This window comes from Podarcis muralis, chromosome 5, assembly GCF_964188315.1.
Source record: "Podarcis muralis chromosome 5, rPodMur119.hap1.1, whole genome shotgun sequence".
NCBI lineage: Eukaryota > Metazoa > Chordata > Lepidosauria > Squamata > Lacertidae > Podarcis > Podarcis muralis.
In genome coordinates this window covers 47,453,203-47,473,191 of record NC_135659.1, presented here as the reverse complement: position 1 = coordinate 47,473,191, position 19,989 = coordinate 47,453,203, and the positions used below count along the sequence as shown (strand labels likewise).

Below are 19,989 nucleotides of genomic sequence, written 5' to 3'. Positions count from 1 at the left end.
CTCCTTCCAGGGAAGTGTAGCCCCTTCCAGAATAGGTAGCTTCTACCATCTCTTGGGCCCAAGACTTCAGAAAACTAAAACCTCTGTCCAATCAGGATTCAGTTTCAAGTTATGGGCCAACTCCTGTCACAGAAATGCCACTGGCTCTTTGTTTTAGATACACCTTCTAAATTGTCACTTATTGTTGAAGCTCAGTTGTACACCATGTCACATGCCTCAAAGAAGTTATAGCCATAACATCTCAGTTGTAGGTAAGTTAAAATCACACTGATTTTTCACAAGGAGATTCCTCCAAATATAACTGCCTATTATATGAGCCAAATCCCCAAGCATTTCAAATTTTTATGCTCTCTCCCAGCTTTTGATTGTCCACACATCTTTCCCCATGTCATAATCACCCCAAAACTCTTTGGCTTCCAATTTAGATGGCTCTGTGGATTCTGATTACTCCATTTGCCACCTGTTTAAATGGCAACCGTCGATCGCAAGTGATGAGCCATGCCACATTGTTATGAAACTTGGACCCTCACTGGCTCTACTGCAAATTTGACTTGACTCCATTTGATGAGCTGGCAGGGGCAGAGCTTACCTCTGCATCTCTGCATCTCTCCAGTCACTTTGAATCTATGTCTGGCAAGTTGTAAAAACTGATGCTCAGCCAAGGACTCCTTTTCTGCAGTCCAGAACTTTCATAAGCAACCCTCCCGTTTTCAAAGATGCAGATATGCCAGCCTGAGCATCTTTCTATGGCAGAAATATATCCTCTACCCTTGGCATCCCTTCTCATTGTTTTCCTCTCTTGCTCTTGAGGTGCATTTGGCAACTGAACTAGACAGATGCAAAGCTTTCTCCCTCCTGTTTTCCAGCAGAGGCATTTTGAGGTCTGAGTCTAAAGGTTCTCGGCAGAGCTGCCTGTTTTGTCTGGGTCAGTTTTGCTTTGCCGAGGTTAGTCTGTTTGCCTTCTAGATACAGTGTCTCTTGACCCTTACACAAGTGTGAGGAATTCAGCTCTATCAAGTGCATTTGTGAAGAGAATGAAAGGCTGAGTGGATGCACACAAGTTGCCCTTAGAGCATCTCACTTTGATGTTTGCCTCTGTTATATAAATAGTTCCTTTGATGCTTATGAATTAATAATTTGATTTCACATAGGTACACTAACTCAACACACCAGCATGAGAAGAAAATGGGCACTGCACTTTCTTTTACCCACAGGTCAAATGTAAGTAAGGCTTAAGCACGCCATTGTCCTCTAGAAGCTTAAAATAGGGCCATTGTTATCAACTATGTGCAATATTTCATTTCTTTTTCCTTTGCAAACTGAACTGCTACAACTGTTAGTTGATCTGTGAAATGCCATTGATGAGATTAAATTACCTACTTGTTCATTTTGCCCAAATGAGAGTTGAGACACACTGTCAGGTTGATGCGATGAACTGCCCCAGGGCCACACCTGCCCTCCATGTAACTAGAGACCTTCAGTGTGCCAAAATAAGAGATTTCTAAAGAGCTGCAGACCTCAACTTCCACTCCTTGAGATGAAAGTAAACCATGTTTTGTACACATAAAGTAGGGAAATGGCACTCCAAGTATGACTAATGGGCTGACATTTTGCTTTCTTCATCAAGATGCAGAGCCTTAAGGTTAAAATTTGAGAGTTGTGCCTACTCAGCTGCAAGTTATAGTTGATCAACTTCTCCAGACATGGAACTGTGAATCTCTTACACTGTTCAGCCAAACAACAACAACATATTTCTACCCTGCCCATCTGGCTGGGTTTCCCCAGCCACTCTGGGCGGCTTACAACAAAAGATTAAAAATACATTAAAACTTCCCTAAACAGGGCTGCCTTCAGATGTCTTCTAAATGTCATATAGTTGTTTATTTCTTTGACATCTGATGGGAGGGCATTCCACAGAGTTGGCGCCACTACCAAGAAGACCCTCTGCCTGGTTCCCTGTAACTTCGCTTCTCGCAGTGAGGAAACTGCCAGAAGGCTCTCGGCGCTGGACCTCAGTGTCCGGGTTGAATGATGGGGGTGGAGATGAGCCTTTAGGAATACCGAGCTGAGGCTGTTTAGGGCTTTAAAGGTCAGCACCAACACTTTGAATTGTGCTTGGAAAGGTACTGGGAGCCAATGTAGGTCTTTCAAGACCGGTGATATGTTGTGTCAGCGGCAGCTCCCAGTCACCAGTCTAGCTGCCACATTCTGGATTAGTTGTAATTTCTGGGTCACCTTCAAAGGTAGCCCCACATAGAGAGTGTTGCAGTAGTCCAAGTGGGAGATAACTACAGCATGCACCACTCTGGCAAGACAGTCTGCGGGCAGGTAGGGTCTCAGCCTGCATACCAGATGGAGCTGGTAGACAGCCACTCTGGACACATAATTGACTGGTGCCTCCATGGACAGCTGTGAGTCCAAAATGACTCCCAGGCTGCGCATGACACCAGAGCATGACACCAGAGGTGAAAAACAACAACATGGGTATATATGCATACCATATTTTCCACAACAAATGGGGGAAGACAGATGAACCTTGTTTTTGTTCATTATAAGCAAGTGTTCAGAAAAACAAGGATTTTAAAAAGTTGTTCCCACTCGTTCTTTGCTTTGAGGGAAGGCTCTAGCAAGGGTCACTCTCAGGCTTACAATTCTGTGCCAGGCCTAAAGCCGTACAATGATGCAGAAGTGATGTAACCTTTAGTGGCTGAAATCATCTTGAGATTGTGCCTAGCAGCAGACTCATCCTACCTCTGTCTAATTAGATCCTGATTGTGATACGGTGGTGGCTGCTTTAGATACAGATCTAGCAACATAGTATGGTACTACAATGAAAAACACACATTGTGATACCAGAACAACCTGACACCCTGGCTTGTAACATTGTGCTGACACATCCCATCATCAGATATATTTTTAATGGGAGAGTTTTACCTCATGGATTCTGAAATGCATGGATTGTAAAATCAGGGTGGTATACACAAGAGCATGCAATTCACCAACTCTTAAGAAGAGAGTGTGACTCTTAGCATCTCTAGCTACACAGCATTGTCTGTAATTCATTTTACTTCAAGATATGCATAGAGTTGCTTTGTATATTTATAGGCTTTGACGGATGAGCCTATTAATATGGAGGCAAGTTTTTATGAACCTGCAAATGGGGGCTGTCCATGCAGCCGCTATGACAATTGTGTGAATTATTTACAGCTGCAGTTCATACAAATGGTATCTCCACAAGTGTGCTTCCCAGATGCAAGCCCAATAATTGTAGCATACATACCTAGAGGAAAATGTATGCAGGCTGCTGGATTAAAACCAAGATGTAAGTAATACCTTGGCCTCAATCCAGCATATTTAAGTCCATTTAATGTCAAACCACATATTATGGTAAAACCACATTCACATTCAGGTGAGTGTGTGTATTTTAAAATAGCAGCTGTGGAGGTTTCGTACAGAATCAGTACTATAGAACAGGTGGAGGGTAGTTTAACCCACTTCTTCCATATCACAACTGCAGCAAAAATCACTACCTCTAAATCTGTTATTGGCCCAGGAGGGGAACTGCTACTGTGCTCCCTTGGCTGCTACTAAAAATGCATAAACATGCAAATGTGATGAATACACTTTTAATATAATGTGTGGTTTGCTTCTCATTTTAAAGGGCTTAGATACACTTAACTCTGTGTTGGATTTTGGCCAGTGACTTTGTGGCACTGAAGATTGCAGCCTGAGTGAAGCACTTTAAATCTCAGTGTAGTGAGAGTGTCTTGATTTAATTGTTTTGCATTCAAGAGCAAAATGCTATTACCACCAAAGAAATCCAAACATTAATTCTAAAAAAATAAATAAAAATGCATTCCCTTTGTCAAGTTAGCTGCTTGAGGAGAATGCTGCCCATCCAGGGGATTCTAAATCAATTGTGCTACATAGGTAACTGCCAAGACTAATAAGACTTTTGTTTTTAATTTGTTGTATATTTCCTCAAGATGTCACTTTTCTCATCAAGTAAGACTAAAGGCACTCAAACAGCTTATATCTAAAACAATACAGAGCTTAATAATGGCTTCTTGTCTTGTTAGAGGGATAAGTGAACTTCATTCTGATCAGGATTTGTATTTAAAACAACAACAAGCAGAAAAAGGGAATGATAAGATGTATAAACTTGTAAATTTGGAATTACTCATTATACACCCTCTCATCACAACTCCTTTCCTCTAATACAGTGTGAGCCAGTGTGTTGTAGTGGTTAGAGTGTTGGACTAAGATGTGGGAGATGGGGATTCTAGTCCCTACTCAACCATGAAGCCCACTGGCTGACCAGTCACTATCTTAGCCTAACCTATTTCACAGGGTTGCTTTGAGGATAAAATGGGGAGACAGAGAACTATGCACATCACCTTGAGCTCCCTGGAGAAAGGTAGGATAGAAATGTAACAAACTAACAAGCAAACCATGATTTAGACCCAAGTTTTCACTTGCTCGTAGCAATGATCATTTTCTTGTTTCTGGGGCACAGGAGAGCTACAGAGGGAGGGAGATCACCAAAGTGGGACATCATGGGCAAGTGGGATCATTTGCTCTAAACTCATCCATTGTGGTGACAGGTGAGCAAAGTTCATTTGACACCAGGTAAGGATATGCAGTCTTTCCCTTTTATTTCAAATGTTTCAGGTTCAAGCCTTAGCATTCACTCTCAAAGGTGCTTAAATGCCTTGGCCTCATACCTGGAACTAGGCAGTGTCACTAACTCTAGTTACAGCAATATTATTTGGAAGAAGTAAAGATAGAAAGGAAACTAGGAAGAAGTGAGGTATAATGGGTCTGGCAACAAATTGCTTCCAGAGAAAACCATATGAATGTTTTTTGCATTTTGAGAAGCACAGAACTTTCTAAGACACTCTTGTGCTTAATTGGGAACAATTTATTTTGGTTATCCACACACTTCACCTTGAGCCTGCTCAGACTTTTGTCCCACTATGGCCTAAAAGCTTCTTCTCAACTAAATGTGTATGGGACTATATAGTGTGTATAAGACTATAACCCAAGTATCTAAAAACAGATAACTGGAAGTAGCATTTATTGCCAGGCAAGAGCAATTATATATGTAGGCATATACAGTGGTACCTCGGGTTAAGTACTTAATTCGTTCCGGATGTTCGTTCTTAACCTGAAGCTGTTCTTAACCTGAAGCACCACTTTAGCTAATGGGGCCTCCTGCTGCTGCCGCACCGCCGGAGCAAGATTTCTGTTCTTACCCTGAAGCAAAATTCTTAACCTGAAGCACTATTTCTGGGTTAGCAGAGTCTGTAACCTGAAGCGTATGTAACCTGAAGCATATGTAACCCGAGGTACCACTGTATGTTATGAAGGAAAGCCAATTGCAACAGAAATTGAGGGCTAGCCGGCTAAATATTTTATGGAAAATGTGTTTTGTAACAAGTTACCCCAAAGATAGATAATCAACTCTGGATTCCGTACATATATAGTAATTTTATCCCATCTCTAAATATAACTGACTTTTACCTTTACTTCTTATGCTTTTAATGTAAATTGCAGTCTCACTTGTGTTGTTATTAATGGACTACATCCAATGGTATTACTGCAATTCACAAGAGTCAAAGACACTGTTCAATAAGCATGAACTAATCTGACACACTCCAGAAGGCCAAAAATCTCAAGGTGGTTCATTTACCCTAAATGTGTGAATGTTATGGAGCTAGAACAATAAGTGTGCCTGACAAAGGGCATAACTTTATTTTATGCAAAACAGTATTGTTTAAAATTAACTTAAATACAGCAGAAATTTACAGCCAACTTATTTTAGCATCGCCTTACTGATCTATTAGGCTTTTCTACAGCAAGTGATTGTAGATTGAAGTCTAACAACCCTACCCCAAATTTAATTGGGAGTAAACATTATATAGACTTGTTTCCAAGTAAACAACATTGGATTACAGATTAACAGTGTAGCAGTGTTATTTGAGCAGCTTGAATCTCACAGGAATATATGAGGATTTTCACACAGCCTTGAAAACCTTCCACAACAGATGCTTAACACCCAAGGTATTGATCTATCCATAGCCATCACCAATGGCCACCACTCTGACATTGGTGGTACAGATCTTTGTGTTCAGGGAAGCCACCTCTTTCACATTTTAGCTCATGGAAAAGGCTCACCACAAGACACCCTGCAGTACATCCATGTGGCTTCCAAAATGTCTGGATAGCGCTACAAATTCCCCTGATACTTCAATTGACAGTTGCCATTGGTGAGCCTATCTTTTCAAAACTGAAGCTCATCAAAACACACTTGCAGTCTACCATGACAGGCTCACATCACTAGCTTTCCTATCCATCAAAAGCACCATTGCAGAAAGATCTTTCTAAGTCTATTTGGCAGGGGAGAAAACCCAGGATAAAACATAAAATTATGAATGATACCCAAGAAAGAGGTCGTTTTGTTCTCCCTGACCTACAATTATATTTTGAAGCATCATGCTTACGTTGGTTGAAAGACTGGATTTTACTAAAGAACAGCCATCTGTTAGACCAGGAAGGGCATGATTTAAAATTTTGATGGCATGCGTGCCTGCGGTACAGAAAGACAAAGGTATATGAGAGCTTTTCAAACCATATAATCAGAAGAAAAAAATCTTTATAGGGTATGGAGGAAATATAGAAAACTACTGTAAAGAAAAACACAAATGTGGTTATCACCAACAGAAGCCCTGGCATGAAAAAAAATATCAACATAGAGACAAACTGGAGTACATACAAAGACCTTCTAAATATCACTGGGGAGGAATGTAAATAGAAAGAGTATGAAAAGATAAAATACCAAGTGACAGACTGGTTTCATTACTACCAGTTGAGGGGGACATTTAAGTTAGACAAAAAATATGGATTTGCTGAAAAAAACTCAGTTTGAAAAGGAGCTGTTAGGATCCAAGGTAAAAAAATTATCAAAAATATGCAACTTATTTCTTGAGTGGGAGGCAACGGAGGAAACAGTAAAGTATTCAGTGATAAATTGGGCTAGAGACATTGGACACAATATTGATTTTATATTATGGGAACAACTTTGGAGAGTAAATATAAGATTTACAGCATACTACACGTTTTAAAATTTTATGAAGATGCAACATAGGTGGCATTTGACACTTAACAGATTAGCAAAAATGTCAAAATCAATAAAGGGTAACTGTTGGAAATGTAAAATAGCAGAAGGAACCTTCTACCGCATGTGGCGGTGATGTGGCACAATCAAAAATTATTGGAAAATGATTTTATACTGAACTAAAAGAAATGTTTAAAAAATCATTTTCTAAAAATCCAGAAGCATTGTTCCTGGAATTAATAACAACAGAAGTCTCAAAAAGAGAGAGAGAAATTTGTTCCTATACACAACAACAGCTGCCAGTGTACTATTAGTCCAAAAATGGAAAACCGCTAAAGTACCAACAAAAGAAGAATGGCATATAAAACTGTTAGAATATGTGGACCTAGCAGGGATGACTACTAGAAGAAGAAACCAAAATGACGAAAGATATAAAGAGGACTGGATATTGTTTATGGAAGCACTATAAGCAAACAATTTACCTAGCAGGATGGTAAGATTTTCAGCAGAGTAAGAAATAATAAAGTATATAAAAGTTGTTGCGATAGGATGAACTAAGAAAACACAGGGAAAAGAGGGGATAAACAGAACCATGGAAGGAGAGGTTAGGAAGCTGATCGGTCAAGGAATGTTTTCTGATTTTTTGTCTATTCTTAGAAATCTTTTAAAAAAGAAAGATCTCTTTTCTTTATTTCATATATTTTTCTTTATTGTATTATTTTTGTTCATATTTTGTTGATATGGAATCTTATCAGAAAAGCAAAAAATAAATAAATTGAAAAAATAATAAAATAATTACTAATTATTATTTTTATTTTAAAGTGATGGCCCTAGCAGGAAGGGAAGGCACTATGCAGGCTTCAAACTGTGTTGGTGTGGCACTGAATGAAACATGAAGCATAAACTGCCTCAGCCTTTGGGGTTAGAACCTGTGAATCTCTTCACAACCTGGTAACTTACTGATATTATGTGACCAATCAACTGGTTAAATACAGCTTTGAAGAAAACTATGTAGCTGTATGTATGTCACCAGACCTGAATTGAGCAAGAGACATATTTGGTGGGGGGAATAGGAAATAATTATTTTTAAACTTCGGTTATGCGAAGTCTGCTTTAGCAGACTAGTTTCTAGGCATATAAATTCTATAGGCCTACAAAATCTGTATCCAAATCCCCACTGTCACTTGTGATTATTAATTCTTTATAATTCTTTATTTCTTAAAGTACCATCAATTTACATTTGGGCCTTGTAGAGTTTCAGTAAGGAGAAAATAATATCAAATTGCTTTTGGATCTGCACTATCTAAACATTTCAAATACACACAGTGGTATTTAAAAATTAAGTGAAGCTAACGCAAAACTAAAAAAAAGCTCTCCCCCCCAAAAAAAACCCCAAAAAACTTCTCTGTATGGATTTTCACTTTTTGAAATATGGCAACCCTACTTTAAGCACATGATGCATTTTAATCCTATTTTGAAAAGAGTAAATTCTGTCTATCCATCCATCCATCCATCCATCCATCCATCCATCCATCCATCCATCCATCCCTAAGTTTGTAGATTTCTAGAGCTATTTCAAACAGAAGCCATCATTTCATCTTTTCACATATATTATTTCAAAGGGAAAAAGAGGCCCATTTTTAGAAGTGCATGAGGCATGAGAAGTATTATTTACTTCTAGGAAATAAATAATAAGTTCCTTGTGATTCTATGGCAATAGAGAGGTATAGAACTGGTACAAAAATCTCTCTTCTGAAAGCTGCAGATGATGCAACTAGTATTCATAGATTCCCTACACTCTTATCTACCCCCACCAGTCTTTTTTACTCATTGAATTTTAGCATCCATCATTTTATTTTATTTTATAAAGCAACACAAAATCCCCTCATGCTATTCCATCATGTTAAACGGATGCTGGACCTGTATGTGAAAGGCGCATATTGGTACATTTTGTCACATGTAAATTGCATGCAAATACATTCAAAATGAATTTGTTTATCATTCCTGAATTCTAATCCAGAGGTCTTATTTTTAAAATTCAGCTTATATTCTGACATGTATACAAATGAGTTTGACTCTGGAAAATAACTTCATAAACTTGGGGTTAGCAAAGCAATTAGAGGAGGCATCTGGGAATCATAAAATGTGGAAAAACAACATTTACATCTCTTGGTACCTCAAAGGTTTCATTTTCTCTCCACCCCACCCCCGCCGGCAACTTAAATGAATCATTAAAAATGTCACACTTATTTGTCGAAGATGGAATATGGTAATGCTAAGTATTCATTTTGTGAAGAAAAGGCTGATAGAGCATAATTCTTAAAATTTCCTGGCAAAATTTATAAGTGGACACTAAAGCTTTTATATTAATTATTGGTACTTTCTAGAGAGCCTTGCAAATGCATAAATATACTTCATCAAGGAACGGGAACATTTTAGTCATCTTATTCCTTTAGTCATCTTATTCCTTTATGAGGTTAAAAATGGTCCTTTTACTTATGAAGGATACAAAATACAGTGGTGCCCCGCAAGACGAGTACCTCGCAAGAAGAAAAACTCGCTAGACAAAAGGGTTTTCCGGTTTTTGAGTCGTTCCGCAAGACGAATTTCCCTATGGGCTTGCTTCGCAAGACGAAACGTCTTGCGAGTTCTTGCGAGTTTGTTTCCGTTTTCTTAAAGCCGCTAAGCCGCTAAGCCGTTAATAGCTGCTAAGCCGCTAAGCCGTTAATAGCCGCTAAGCCGCTAATAGCCGCTAAGCCACTAATAGCCGCTAAGCCGCTAATAGCCGTGCTTCGCAAGAGGAAAAAACCGCAAGACGAAGAGACTCGCGGAACGGATTAATTTCGTCTTGAGAGGCACCACTGTAGTAAGAAGAGTAGCTTTCATGGGCCTAGTGATCAGAACAGTGATCAGAACTTGTCATACCGTATGTTTGGAAATGATAATGTAGCAGAGCCACAGCTGTCCACATTAATCTATCCATCTCAGCTACCTTTAGCTGCCTTTGCCCCACAAAACACAGTCCCTCATTTGTTCCATTACCAGCTTATCTGCATTCATTTTAATAATTCATATACTGCTTAATATAACAAAATCTCTAAGTGGTTCACACAAATTATAACAATAGAAACGCAAGCAAAAGGTCAGTACATAGCATCCAAATGCGATAAAAATACAGTAAAACGTTAAGCCGAACATTAAAACAGAAATCCTGAAATTATGTCTGTGGGCTGTTACAGTGCTTCAGTAAAAAGACATTAGAGACCCACGACCCTGAAGAGTCACTGACAGTGGAGGCAATACTGGACTAGATGAACACAATGTATTCTATCAAGGAAGCTTCATGAGATCCTATCATGGTATCACTGATTTGATGTCTACAAATCTTAAGGAGTTTTGATCTACCATGACTAGACAAAGGTAAGTACTATCAGAAGAAAGGAGTGGTCACTTTTAAAAGTTAGCCGTTAAGTGTGAAAAGAAAGTGACAATGTGCCACTCACTATCCTAGCACCTTCCTGCCACCGCAGACCTGAATGAAAGGAGAAATGAGCCCATGTCCTTCTCCAAAACACTCGATAGTCAGAGGATTCTCATTATTTTGTTGTCCTATTGAAAAGGCAATATGTGCACCACAACAACCATGACCTTTTGTTGTTTAGTGGCTTCTTCAGATACCATTTCTTCCCCTGGATGCATATTCAGATCAGGAAACGAGTCAGGGGCTTATACACACCTTTGGTCTTTCATGATGTGTGTAGACAGTAACAACTATCTATATACTAAGAGATTCTATATTTTCTCAACATGTAATATCTCCATCTATGACCTAGCAATATAGGCTTTCATTTCTAATATGTAAAGGTCTGAACAGGCCTTTGACGTCACTGACATGTGCAGAATTAAACCATTTCTGATATTAAAACTTCATTTCCTTGTTGTTTTAGATAGTGTCCTTTTCCTATACATTTTTTTTTGCTTAGGTGAGCCTGAAAGAATTCCCTCCTGCTTAATGAGTAGATCAATTATTGTTCATAGAGGAAGATACTGTCTCTTTAAAGGTTATTTGAAGGTTGATTGTTATCTTATTGCTTATATCCAGCAAATCTATTCAGGCTTATGAATGAATTTGACCTTTTTATAGTTAGTGGGAAGAAAAAAAACAGAACAAAAGTTAATTTAGAACTCTATACTACAACACTTTTTCCCAGAGAAATGAAAGGGCATTCAAATCGATACCTGCACAATAACACTTCTGATGAATGTTTGTACCCAATTTTCTCATTTTGCTAACTTGAGATTGGAAATTTTGAATAGTTTTCAAAGACCATATTCTTTATGTGCTGTGAAGTATGTGGTATTGTGTCCAAACAATGCAAGGGGATAATCATTATAGAAGTATCACTGGGCCTGAAAAGGTCAGTTAGTTGGAAATGTCAGCTTTCAATGCAACTATGCTGGACCTTCGTAGGCAAGGATCCAATTAAAGGGACATGCCAAGGTGCATGGAAACATCACAGTGACCTAGAATAATAATAAGGTGTTGCAGAAAGATTTCAAAAGTAATGGTGTTAGCTTTTCAAATGCCTTCTCTATGGTTTTTATTTAACTTGATGAAAAACCATTTCCCGACAGAAAAACACACACTCACACACACTTAATATTCAGGTTTCCTATATACTGTGTGTGTGTGTGTGTGTGTGTGTGTGTGTGTGTGTGTGTGTGTGTGCACCAAAACTAAATGTTAAGCAAGCAAAAAGACCAATCTTACAGTGTTACAAGCAGCTCTGCTATAATTCCTATTTTTAAAATAACACCTAGCAACGAAAGTCGCTATGCTAGAAATTGGGTTAAAGAAGAGTCCCATATTTAGTCACAAAACAAGAGATGGGGGGGGGGCTGAGGAGAAAATATAATATCCCTATATATTCCTATATATAATATCCCTATATATTCTGTGGGATATATAGGGATATTATATATCCCTATATAATATCCCTATATATTCTGTGGAGATGCATAGAAGCTCCTTTCCGGAGTAGCTGATTTGTCTGCCTACCACAGCAAAATATTGGATTGTATCGTTAGCAAGGCTTGCATCACTATGTATATGACCATCTAGTTTTTAAAACTGCTGCAAAATTGTAAGTATCATCCAGTCATCTAAGCATACAAATTATTTTGGAGAAAGACTGATGATACAAGAGAAAAGATAATTTAGGCTGGATAGACAAAAGTAGATGAAGGTCAAGTACTTCAAGATGTGAATATTCATACAACATAATGTCAGGTTTCAGCCTCAGACCCCAAATAAAATAAAACTCCTGTTTCGAATATGAGTCCAGTGAAGGGAGCTTATGTAAACAGCAAAGACTTATTCTGGAATCATGATTTGGAAGATGCAAAAGCTGGTCTGAAGAACAGAGGCAATGAAGCACGATAATGCAGTAGAGAACAAACAAGATGGAAGAATAGGGTGGGAGTCCATAGCTGTTGGATCTCCATTTTGCTCTATTGATTGTGACAGAACGGAATGGCTGCTAGGAGGAGAATTTATATGAATATCCTGCATGAGGGGACAAACAAGCAATGGCATAGGAGAACCTGACAATAGCCCCCCCACAGCTCTTTTCGCATGGGATATTTCTCTGCTGTGTAAACAGAGTACACTTATAATTTGGCAGCAGTTTTAGCAGTTTAGGTGGACATATACAAAGTGATGCAAAGCTATGAGGAACAGAGGCTACAAGGATTGAAAAGGCCATTTCTGCACCTGAAACTGGGAAGCTGTCACACAATAAATCATTCCATTTATGGCTTTAAAAAAGAGGCCTAACCTCTGCTCCCCAGGTATTGCTGTTCCACCCCCTCTGTACACCTGCCTGATGATTTTCTACTGTGGAAATATTCTTCTGCAGGGAGCCAGGATTCATTTGAAGGACACACAAATATTGGATCATGATAGGAGGCAAGCTTGGAAAAAGAACAACTGGGATTGCTGAATCTTGTTCCTCAGCCATGTCTCTGAACCAGTTGCTATCTCTAAGCCTAGCATATATCACAAGGTTGTTATGAGAATGAATGGGAGGGTGTGTGTGGAGGACTCATGTATGCTGCCTTGGGCTCTGTGGAGGAAAGGCAGGATATTAATGAAATAAATAAATAAATAAATAAATAAATAAATACTATTGTGAATTCTCTTACATGCTTGAGGTTTCCCTTGAAAAGGCCCAGAATCTTTTCGTATCCCGTGGATGATAAAAATGCCAGAATCAATATTTCAGAGCAGGTTTAAGTATTTTGCTGAACTAAGTTACTGAGATGCTATTTTTGTAGTCTGTTGGGATTTATTAGGATACTTCTCCATGTCCCACTGCTATTACTTTATCTGGTCATGGAATTAGGTAAATCGGATGAGGCACAGTATACTTTTGCTATCTCAGAAATTATATGATATTAGAAAACTCCATGATGGCATTATCCCAGCTGCTCCAGCTGTGCCATTTGTGCTATATGAGACCTGCACAGACCAAGAACCAATGGAGCAGCCCTCCCAAAACTGATGCCCTCAAGATGTTTTGGATTACAATTCCCATAATCTTCCTGCCCATTGGCCATGCTGGCTGGGAATGAGGGGAGCTGTAGTCAAACAACATATGGAGGGTGCCAGATTAGAGAATGTTGCAATTGAGTGCACTGGATGTGCAAATCCAACACGTCAGTACTGTAGTAACTGTAGAATACAAAGCTGGGAGAACCCATTGTAAATCTATAGCTGGACAATACCACTTCAGACTGTAAGTGGGAGCTCATTTTATAAAATGCTCTCATATTCACTCATACACACACACACTACCCAAAGAAATGTAGAATGTCAGGGAGAAGGCTAGATTTTTCCCTAACTTTCTAAGTGTAGGGATTATCCCCCCGCCCCCCAGTAAAGAAGCATTCAGCTCCTCACCAGCAGTCTGAATTGATATAGTCCAAACACAGGTCTACCACCCCAGCAGCAGTTTGTGCAAAGCAGACCATTGCTGATTAAAAACAGGAAAACTAAGATGTAATGATTACATGAGCAATAATGGCTTAAGGCTGCAATCCCCTTGATATTGGAGAACATACGTCCGAGAAAATATGCATAAGACCAAGGTCTCATCTACTAGCCTTGAAAACTAATCCCTCTTCCCAGCTTCCATAGAGTTGTGTAAACATTATCTCCAGAATTACTATTTAACCTCGCAAACAGATTAACATACTTCCACATCTGCTAATTTATTTGCCCTCTTCTTCTGAGCATTATTATATTTTCTTCGGCGCAGACTGTCATTAATAGGAAGATATGTAAGAATTCATTTTAAAATACAGCAGCCTATGAAGCTCTCACCAACAAACATGAAGAGTAATTATGTGTGGTTGTTTGAAAACTCAGCCAGGATCCCTTGACGTGTACTTTGATCAGAATCAATGTAGTAATAATTAGCATGGCCTATTAAGAATAGTTGGAGCATGAGTTTCAGTGGTGAACAACTTTCTGTCACATTTTATTACCCTGTATCATTTTTACTAATAGGTGTATTATAGCTTCATGACTTTGAGTTCATATTATTTTCATGCTTCAATTAGTCAGAAGCGTCCAGAATGTTCAGGACTGTAATAGGAATGGCTTTTCAGAGAGTTTTAATAGTGGAATTTGTTCTTAAGCAACTTTCCCCAAAAAACACGTCTTGAAGCTTTTCTTTTCATCTAATTTTGCACGGCAGTTTCCTAGGCAGTGGTATGGAGGAAAGCAAGCCTCAATCAAAGGAGAAATACAGTAAATCTCACATATCATCCCATTTAACTCTAGGAAGGTTAACATATTATTTTCTAACCAGTGAAAAATTAACTGAGCAATGCAGAACTGCATCTATAATTTGACACAATAAAACAGCTCTAGCAGAAATGAAAGCCACCTGAAAATTATCCATGTGTGAGTCACAAATTAATGAAATGGAGATAATCTTACATTTTCATGTTTAAATGAGTTTTTAAAGAGAGAGCATAGAGTATTGGATATACCAAGGCAATTTTGTATGTTCAAGTTTTTGAGTGCAATGAGCTATCCCTCCCCCCGACATACAGGCTTGGGTATGTAGTCGTATCTGTAACTCTTGTTTACTTCTCTCTCTTCTATTTCACAAATGACACTGATTATTCTTCCCTCACGAGGCCCAAACCCGCATCATTTTTGTTCAGTCTGGTACATCTAGGGCTCCCATGCAGTTTACAAGACCCTTAGTACCACTCTCCACTCTCACACGTCAACCATCACGCTCCCTGCCTCCATCTATCTCATTTATAGCAGCAAAGAAGCTGTTGACCCAGCCCACATGGGAGTTGTTCAGTCTGTATATAGCCCTGTTACCATTTTAAGTTTTGTGATTATCCCATTTTGGAGTCTCAAGCAGCATCAGCATTTTACCTTCTGATTCTTTTGGTACTTGTTATAATAAACTTTTTAAAAAAGCTGAATTGGTATTCAGTGGTCCTTGCTAATTCCTCCTAGTAATAGGACTACAGTACAACTTCTTCATGACACACTATCTCTCTAGACCCAAGATCTCAAAATATTACACCTATATAGCGATGTGTTAAAACATAAGGCGTAACCTGAGACATGTGTAGGCTTGGTAACATCACACTGCCTCTGTGTTCTATGCTGGAGTTTTCTTTTTGATGAGGTGGCAGCAATATATGTCAGAAGCTTTGCACAAGACAATACAAGGTCTCAAGGGATCTCCCTTGGGCTACATTAGCCCCCTTCAGCTCCAATCCTCCAATGCACCATGATCACCATGCTCTCAGAGGAGATCAGAAGAAGCCAAATGCTTTGGATTTGGATCCTTTCCATTAATGCTACATGGTATCAGCTTTCAGTTTTTTTTTCTATTTATTACCCACAACTCAGACTTACTCCAATGCTTAGCTACGACGACACAGAACGGGGTGTGCCATGCAGCTACTGCAATATCCCGTGTCTGCTAAGCAGAGTCATCCAGCCTTCACCCCACACGGCCAATTCTGTTGTTTTGAGCACTTAGCAGGAAACAAACAAAACTAGTATGAACATTATTGGCATGATTAATCACCACCGTACTAAACAGACAAGTAGCACTTAATAATAGCCATGCTAGTATGTTCTTCAGAAAGCGGTTTTCAGAAACATTTTATTTTAATGTAGTATTTTTTAATAATATTTTTTCAAGATGACAAACACATTCTCTCTCTCCAGCAGTGAGCAATGATAATATCGGCTTCCTCTGTTCTTTAGTAAATATCTAAGTTTACCACTGCAGAGAGTTAAATGGAATGCTTCTGTGATACTTGAACATACATTGTGAATTATAGCATATCTACCCTGCAGACATACCACTAACAGTAACCCCAGGAGGCTTAAAGAAATATCAGCACTCAAATTCACAGAGTAAAGGTCTGAAGAGGCAGCTCTGTGAACGGATAACTGCCCGCGGCTTTACCAAGCACAATATAGCTGTCAGTTGTTATTATGTTAAAGATTTTCTGGTGAACAGTGTTTTTCATTTTGCATGTCAGGGAGGGGAGAAAGAGACACATTCAGACAACCATCTCTTTAAGAAAACATAAAAAGAGCTGAGCCTTTTGGCTTACTCACCAGGGTTGGTTATAGTCAAGAGGTCAAGTTGCCGCTGTTGCTGAAAAACAAATGATAAAAGGAGTTGCTGAAAGATGACTAATTTTCGTAGGTCAGCTTAGACATGCCAAGCAAGTGTTCTGACATTTGCAATAGAATTAATTATGACTTACATGGCTCAATGGATGGAAGCCATGTGCACTGTGCCCAGCCCTTTGAATGCCTTCTCTCTTGCACTCTTTTAGAGTGTTGGTAATTAATTTAGTGGTAAAAATACACATATGCATGTCTGCTTAGATTTAACAACCTTTGTCAAACCAAGGAAGCATTTAACACATCGGCAAAGGCTATTATATGATTTAAAGTGTGGTACTGATGTGCAGGATTCTGTGGAATAAATTAGCATCCTTGCTTTTTTATAAAAAATAAAACAACACCTTATTTTCACAGTGGAGGAGTAAATGAGATAGAAGTTAATTAAAAGTGAGAGAAAGAGGCCTTGGATAATCAAGGGCTTTGTTGTTACCACAAATAACTGATCCTGTAACTATCCTTCCAGAAGCTTGATGCCATTGGACACAATACCAGCACTTGCAGGAAAACAATACAGAGAACAAGGAAGCAGAACTATAAACATTGAGGCCCACTTCATGACCAGAACAGCATTGAAGTTACCTTTGCATGGCTCCCATTACCATTCTGGCAACATATATCAATCAATCAATCAATCAATCAATCAGTCACCTTTCACATATATATCTCAAGGCAATGTACATAATAAACTAAAACAATAGTGTTTAGTGTTAAGAAACAATAAAAAACGGACACCAAATAGCAGAGACCTATTCATCCAACTGGGAAAGCTTGGAGGAGAAAAGAGGGCAGGAATTAAGTCACATGGTTCTAGAGAGGTGTGGAATCCAACCACATGGAAGCTGTTCTCATATCACCTCTGAAAAAATGTCAGCCCTTGGATTCAGGAAAGTTTGACATCCCTAGCAAATTGACAAACTGCCCTAAAATGTCCCCTACTCCCCCTTGCTGGTGCAAATGTCAGATCAGGGAGAAATAAGTAATAGTTTGCAAGCCGCCCAGGGTTGTAGGAACACACTTTAAAGTCCACTGCTCTCTAGTCAAATCACTTAACACCAGTTCTGAGAGATCTGCATTGGCTCCCAGTACGTTTCCGAGCACAATTCAAAGTGTTGGTGCTGACCTTTAAAGCCCTAAACGGCCTCGGTCCAGTATATCTGAAGGAGCGTCTCCACCCCCATCGTTCAGCCCGGACACTGAGATCCAGCGCCGAGGGCCTTCTGGCGGTTCCCTCATTGCGAGAAGTAAGGTTACAGGGAACCAGGCAGAGGGCCTTCTCGGTAGTGGCTCCTGCCCTATGGAACGCCCTCCCAGCAGATGTCAAAGCAATAAACAACTATTTTACTTTTAGAAGTCATCTGAAGGCAGCCCTCTTTAGGGAAGTTTTTAATGTTTGATGCTGTACTGTTTTTAATATTCAGTTGGAAGCCGCCCAGAGTGGCTGGGGAAACCCAGCCAGATGGGCGGGGTATAAATAATAAATTATTATTATTATTATTATTATTACTTGTAAACTTTCCACTGTCTTCATCTGTAGAATAAAAAAAATTCCTTCTAGTAGCACCTTAGAGACTTGGTCTCTAAGGTGCTACTGGAAGGAATTTTTTTTATTTTGTTTTGACTACAGCAGACCAACACAACTACCTACCTGTAACTTCATCTGTATAAGTAAAAGAATGTGATCATTTCTTTGTGATCATTGGCATTGGAGCTGTACTGTGATTAGGGAAAGTAGAAATTCCTACAATATTTTATCCTCTTCCACTAAAATACTGACCAAAATACAGTTTTGATATCTTGGTTAAGAAGCTACAATATTGGCTTTGACTGCATATATTTGATATGAATTCCAAGCATATTTGTATAATTGTGTACTTAAGAGTGCACATGTCACTGTGATGTGATGATCTACCCACACATCTGAAAGGTGAGCTTACCTGTCCAAAACCATTTACAGAATTTGTTCAGAATAGGTTGGCTCAGGCGAAACATTATAAAAACAGTACAATGAATTTGAAAAATGAGCAGTCTGGATCTGGAACTCATAGAACAACTAATGAGCTCTGAAAAGATAAGCCTTATTTCTGCAGATTTCACATACATATAGTTTTTTGTTTAAAAAGTTTTGGAAATCCTCATATTTCTGGTTCGCAGAATCACTAACAAAGGTGTTTAGACTAAGTATGTTCTGAACAAGTTATCTTATAATTATTTTAATCTTTAAGCATGTCACTGTGCACTCGTCACCCATCAATGGTAGGTAACTAAATTCTAAGAAAGTACTAGTGCTATTCACATTGACAATTCATTTATTTTGGTGCATCCAGCATTCGTTTGACATTCACTACAGCATAGAGAGTCCCCCCCCCCTTCATCATTCAAATGTTACAGCCATTTACTTCTTTTTCCTTACACTTCCTAATAGTTGTTATTCTTCTAAACTCTCTTCGTCCAACATTTGTGTAGCACTGGCATTGCAGAATATACTGTCCACTTTAATTTATCTCTCCTAATCTGCTCAATAATGTCTGTGTTGCTTTCATTTATTGTCAGGCCTATTGATCCACTTCTAATCTAATTCTCATCATTACGCTGTCTCTATTCTTTTGGTGACACTTGGAAGTCCTTGAAAATGGAAGCACGCCTGCATGAACACTAAACTGAAAAGTTTGCCTTTCCCAAAATCTTGCTCTTTCAAGGCCTCATCTAAAAGATTGAAACTTATGTCTGTGCAGTCGAAATGCTGAATGAAATTCATTCAATGGTATACGAACCTTACTGACAGTCAAGTGTGTTTAGTTCCTACTTGCAACTGAACATAAGATATAATTCATGTCCATGAAAGGGCACTAATGGTGCAAGTTTGGCCACCTCCTGTTTCCTTGGGAGTGTTATTGTACAAGAAGAAGAGCATTGTGGATGTTAAGTTGTGGGTGAACATATCAGACGACACAGTGATTCTTCAAACAGCTCTTGTTTATTCACAGACCAGGACAGAACTGAACTGAAGGGTTCAGTCAGCCTGCTTATATAGAGCTCCAGTACAATGTAACTGTAACAATTTTCTAAAACTATCCAATCACTGAACGTCACTTTCAATCCCTTATTTGCATAACTATCTACAGTATCC

At 38.9% G+C, this 19,989-nt stretch overlaps 1 protein-coding gene across 4 annotated transcripts in view; it reads right to left on the bottom strand.

Annotated features, from left to right (window-relative positions):
- LOC114599023 (BEN domain-containing protein 5) overlaps positions 1–19,989 on the bottom strand; it is a 723,068-nt gene that overhangs the window by 348,240 nt on the left and 354,839 nt on the right. For all 4 annotated transcript variants that reach the window (XM_028733533.2, XM_028733539.2, XM_028733534.2 and 1 more), the window contains exon 6: positions 16,788–16,827. In XM_028733533.2, the coding sequence (XP_028589366.2) occupies positions 16,788–16,827 (40 nt within the window). The remainder of the gene's footprint in view (positions 1–16,787; positions 16,828–19,989) is intronic.